The sequence below is a fragment of the Sorex araneus genome, chromosome 1, assembly GCF_027595985.1.
Source record: "Sorex araneus isolate mSorAra2 chromosome 1, mSorAra2.pri, whole genome shotgun sequence".
NCBI lineage: Eukaryota > Metazoa > Chordata > Mammalia > Eulipotyphla > Soricidae > Sorex > Sorex araneus.
The window spans coordinates 241,425,599-241,431,198 of record NC_073302.1 but is presented as its reverse complement, the minus strand read 5'-3'; the positions used below and the strand labels follow the sequence as shown (position 1 = coordinate 241,431,198).

At 58.9% G+C, this 5,600-nt stretch overlaps 1 protein-coding gene across 1 annotated transcript; it reads left to right on the top strand.

Annotated features, from left to right (window-relative positions):
* The first annotated feature begins 257 nt into the window (after positions 1-257).
* GSX1 (GS homeobox 1) lies at positions 258-2,373 on the top strand. The gene is made up of 2 exons (XM_004604556.3): positions 258-716; positions 1,189-2,373. Exons 1-2 carry the CDS (start codon positions 305-307, stop codon positions 1,578-1,580), a joined length of 804 nt encoding a protein of 267 aa, XP_004604613.2. The 5' UTR covers positions 258-304; the 3' UTR covers positions 1,581-2,373.
* Positions 2,374-5,600: the final 3,227 nt, after the last annotated feature.

Genomic DNA, 5,600 nt, shown 5'->3' with positions numbered 1-5,600 from the left:
AAGAGAAAAGGCACAAAAACCCTATTGAGAGGCCCCGGCCGCTCCCCATCACATGGCAATAGTCCTATTTAAGCGGCGCCGCCAGAGCCTTTCAGCACCACTCGCGCTGGCCAGCACCCCGTGCTTTTGGGGCGGCGCCGGCGGCTGCGGCTTCAGCGGTTTCGGGGGCGGCGGGAGCGGCGCCTTCAGCCTTGCGGGCAGGTCCAGCTGCGCGCGGCCGCGGCTCGGGATCACGCGGGGAGCAGCCCCGGCTCGGTGGGGCGCAGGCAGCGGGCTGGCGGCGGGGCGAGCGCGCGTCGGGGCCATGCCGCGCTCCTTCTTGGTGGACTCACTGGTGCTGCGCGAGGCGGCCGAGAAGAAGGCGCCCGAGGGTAGCCCGCCGCCGCTCTTTCCCTACGCGGTGCCGCCGCCGCACGCGCTGCACGGCCTGTCCCCCGGAGCCTGTCACGCTCGCAAGGCCGGGCTGCTGTGCGTGTGCCCTCTGTGCGTCACCGCCTCGCAGCTGCACGGGCCCCCGGGGCCGCCGGGGCTACCTCTGCTCAAAGCGTCCTTCCCGCCCTTCGGCTCGCAGTACTGCCACGCGCCCCTGGGCCGCCAGCATTCGGCCGTGTCGCCCGGGGTCGCCCACGGCCCCGCCGCGGCCGCCGCGGCCGCCGCGCTCTACCAGACCTCCTACCCGCTGCCCGACCCCCGGCAGTTCCACTGCATCTCCGTGGGTAAGCCCGGACGCCGCTCTGAGGAAAAGCTAGGGGGAGCGGTGGGGGAGCCAGGAGAGAAGGACCCCGGGCATTCTCCAGGCGAGGAGGGTGAAAGCGAAGACCTAGATGGGGACGTTAGCTAGTGGGCCTGGACGGGACGCCGCGGGGGGTCGGGCGAGGGCAGACGGTCCAGTTCCTGGAGGGGGCGCCCACCCCGCAGGCGCTCACTGCGCCTCTCCTGAAGAGAGGAGCCAGGACCCGGCAGCGCTGCTCGATCGCGCTTTTCGCGACGTGGCTCGGAAGAGCAGGCGGGCACGTTACTGTAGTAGGGCCAGCGGGTGAGTGAGAAGTCCAGGTCCCGGAATTCCTACGGCCTCCGAGCCAGCCGGGGATCCGGCCCGCAACACACTGGAGGGGGCGGTGTGTGTGTGTGTGGGGGGGGTGTTGTTCCTGACCGTTTCCGTCTCTCACCTCCTGACCCCCTCTGCAGACAGCAGCTCGAACCAGCTGCCGAGCAGCAAGAGGATGCGCACCGCGTTCACCAGCACGCAGCTGCTGGAGCTGGAGCGTGAGTTCGCCTCGAACATGTACCTGTCCCGACTGCGCCGCATCGAGATCGCGACCTATTTGAATCTGTCGGAGAAACAGGTGAAGATCTGGTTCCAGAACCGCCGGGTGAAGCACAAGAAGGAGGGCAAAGGCAGCAACCACCGCGGCAGCAGCGGCGGCGGCGGCGGCGGCGGCGGTGCGGGCGGGGGCGCCCCGCAAGGCTGCAAGTGCGCGTCTCTCTCCTCAGCCAAATGCTCCGAAGATGATGACGAATTGCCCATGTCTCCGTCTTCGTCGGGCAAGGATGACCGGGACCTTGCCGTCACTCCCTAGGCGCGCGCCGCCGCCCCCAGGCGCTCCCTGCGCCTCCGAGACTGAAGCGGGAGCCCCAGCCTCCGGTCCTGGGCGCGCTCTGCGCAGATTTGGCTCCTCTCTGCATAGACCCTGGGCAGCGCTGACAGCTTGACCGAGACTTGGCGCGGGTGACCCCTGCCCAGAACCTGAGGTCGGGCAAACGGACTTAGCTCTGGGGACACCGCGAGCGTACAGGGGTTGTCGGCCTTGCGGCGCTAGCCCCATGGGCAGCCGGCTGGCCCTGCGCCTTGTTGGCCACCGTCGCCTCCTCCCTTGCCGCTCTGGACCAGCTCAAGCTTTCTCGCTTGCCCCCTTCTCCACACCCTTGATCCAGTTCGTCAGCCCTCGGTGCCCGTTTGCATCCTCTTTTCTTAAGCCTTTCCTTCCTTAATTCTGTCCTGCTGTAGCGCATACTCACACACACACACACACACACACACACACACACACACACACATCCCTGTCCCACTCACCCATCCACCCATGTGCTGCTCTTCTGGGGCTCTGGGGCAGTTTGGGGGTCTCCAGTACTTTTGGTTTCCTTTCCTCTCTTCTGTCCAGTCAATCCGTTTATCCCTCAAGTAGGCCTTGCTGTGCCCGCAGCTCCTCCCTCAGGAGAGAAATGAGCTTTGGAATCCGTGTGGGAAAACTCGATTCATTCTGTAGCCCACTTGCCTTGCATTCTCCTACGCTTCCAGTCTTTGTCTTGGGGGACATCTGTCACCCCTGCCACCACCGACCCCCCTTCCCACAGCTGTATCCCAGTATGGTCTCTGTAACATCAGAAGATATTTATTTATTTATTTAATGTACAAAATTTTAAATAAACTTTTTTTTCTTAGAAATACGTATGGCTCTGGACCCTGAGTGCTCTGCCCCCTAACCCTCTCTTATTCCCACACATCCCAGAAAAACGGGTGAAGCGGTCTGCCCGAGTGGGAGGAGAGGAAAGGGTGTCAGGGTTAGAGGTCCCATTTGCAATGCCATCCCCAAACCCGCCTTCTAAGAAGCTGGGGCGCGCAGACCCAGGACAAGGGCCTGGCGCTGAGAAGCAGCGACCGAGCCTCAGGGGATAGAGGGAGCTCCCCGGTTGTGTCTCTATCCCAGTTCCCCCTCAGCAATCCAAGCCCGTCTGAGGTGCACACCCTGCCAGGGTTGCTGTTCCCATCTGCACCCCAAAAGCCGCGCGCGCGCCCTGGGCACGCCAGCGCAAACTCCTTCCTTGCTTGGCTCTGCTAGAACTGCCGCGTTTTGTTCGGGACACCTATCCAGTGGAGTCGGGTGATCTCTGGAGTGACCCCCTGTAGTGACCGCTTTGCTTGGAGGCCAGTGCCATAAGCGGGGTCCTTTCTCACAGAGCACTCGGGCCTCGATTCCAAGGACCCCAGCCATGCGGGACCAGCAGACAATCCAGAGGCACTTTGGGACCCAGTCACTCAGAGACCTTGTATTTCGATTCTGGTAAAAACCCTCCAGCCCTCTTGTGATGTGTCCATTGCATTCTACCCCTCATTCGGGAAACTGTGCGGGAAGGAGGGGGGAGTGGGCATTCCACAACAGAGCAGCAGACGAGGAGGTTGTGCTCTGCCCAGGGCAGGGAGCACTCCAGACCAAGGGCACTCAGCAGAGCATATTGGCCCCTACATTGCGCTGCAGTTACAGGATTCTCACCACCTCCCCAAGACTTGCCATTCTATGTCCTGAAGTCCCCGATAAATCTTTTACCTCCAGAGTTCTCCCGGCCACTCCCACCACACACACACACACACACACACACACACACACACACCCCACCACCACCACCACCACCACCACCACCACCACCACCACCACCACCAATTCCCCCTCCCCCCTCCACTTATCCAGGCAGAACAAACTGTTGTTTCTGAATGCAGGGAAGTGTCTTTCGGTGGGAAAGGCACCCAGTTGGGATTGCTAGATACATGTGGGTTTTATTTCTAAAACCTTTTCCTGCAAATCAAGAGGAATGCAGCGAGGGCAGGCATTCTCTCCAGTTGCTTCCTAAATGAAATGGGTTTCACCCGTGAGAGGTGGGCAGGCACCTCTGCCCACTCAGCAGTCCAAGCCCTAGTTTTTAGTTTACTCTTTTGGCTACACTCCTGGCTCTGTGCACAGGGATCATTCCTGGCAGTGCTTGGGGGATCCTATGCTGTGCCCAGAGAGATGGAACTGAGGTGGGTCCCCACACAAGGCCAGCACTTTTCCTGCTGCCTTCCTCTCCTGCCCAAGAACCCTAGTTTTCTGGTACACCAGTTATCCCGTCTCCCAGGAGGGGACGACGCACATCTGAACACTGTCTGTGCTTTTCAAAGAAGTCCTGAATAGACTCTCGTCTACAGGTTTGTTAGGTGCGTCCGGCAGTGTTGGGCACTCGGAACACACTGTCATAGAGGCCTTTGGAGCGAGGAGGTGGAGTTGCTAGGGTTGGGGACAGATCCGCGGTGAGGCTAGGGCTCATGTGAGCCAGCGCTGCACTGCTTGCTCCAGGAAAGGCCAGGCCACCCGGCAGAGTTGTTTCTGTCCACTACTCCGTTCCCACCCATCCAAGAGAAATAGTTTCTCAGAAGGGTTTGCCCTGGCTGGGGAACAAAGAAGGGAGTCGGAGGGATATGGAGTTTGAAAGGAAATAAAGAGGTTGTACACCTCCCCCTCCACGCTCACACGCATACACACACACACACATTCCACCACCACCACCACCACCACCACCATCAGCCCTCCCCCCCCCCCCACACACACACACTAGACAACCTCTCGGTTTTGCAGCAATCTGCAGAGGCGCCTCCAGTTCTCAGAGGCTCTCGCAGATGCTCCAGCTCCCGGCTGTCCGAGGAAATTGGTTCTCTTGAGAGTCTTGCTTTCTCCTTCCGTTTTCTCCGCCCTCCCGTTGTCTCCCCGTCCCGCTCACTCAGCTGTCCCGCTTTCAGGTGCGAGCGAGACTATGCAGTGCAGCCCGGAGGCGATGCGCGTGGCTAGGCAGCCGCAGGTTGACCAGCGTGCAGCTCTGCCGAGCACCGCCGCCTGGCTCCAGGAGCTTGCTCGCAGCATGCGGGCGCTGCCGGTGAGGGTGAGATGCCGAAAGGCTTTGGAGTCTCTGCGCTCTTGGATTGAAACTCTTCCCCAACCAGGGTGTCTCTGACTCGGTCGGTGTCTCTGACTTGGTCAGAACCGAAGCCCCCTGGCAGGGATGCCGGATGACAAATGCTTGTCACCTGGGATCTTCACCACCTCAAACTGGAATTTGGGGGTTGAGAGGCAAGATCAGACTGAGTGAACAGAGTACAATCAACTGAGTGAACAGGATAAAAGATTTCTGGATATTACCATTGAGAAATGTTGATTCTCATACAGACTCCAGAGTGTATTCCTGAGCAGGTAGTATCATCTTTCTCTGCTCTGTGCAGTTAGTGTGCTAAGAGTAGCCCCTAGACTCTAATTGCCTAACTTAGCAACTATTCACTATTCACAAGCTGGGTTATCTTGGGCAAGCCACTGTGCCCTTAATAAATGCAAAATAGGTTTATGATTCCTTTGCAGAGTAATTGTGCAAAATTTAATGTAACATATTAAATACAGAAGGCTGAGGGCTAGTGCAGGGGTTAAGGTCCATGCAATGGACCCTGATTTGGAGCCAGCATCATTTATGGTCCTCTGAGCACCACCAGGAGTAATCTCTGAGCACAAAGCCAGGAGGGAGCCTTAGGAACTACCAGGTGTGGCCCCCCTCCAAAACAATATAAAAGACTAGGTATAATAGAGGACACATTTCAACAAATGCTAACAAATGTGGTCATTGTAGCTGTTGCTACTTGTCCTGCCTTCATGCCCCCTCCCCCGTGGGCAGAGTGGGTGTTGAACTAATTGCTTAGAGACTTCTAGATAGTGACCACACACAGAGGCATGAGCTCAATCTACTTTTCAAGGGTTGGAGAAGACTCCAGATCTTCGTTATTCAGGGGTTACCCAGGGGCGACCTGG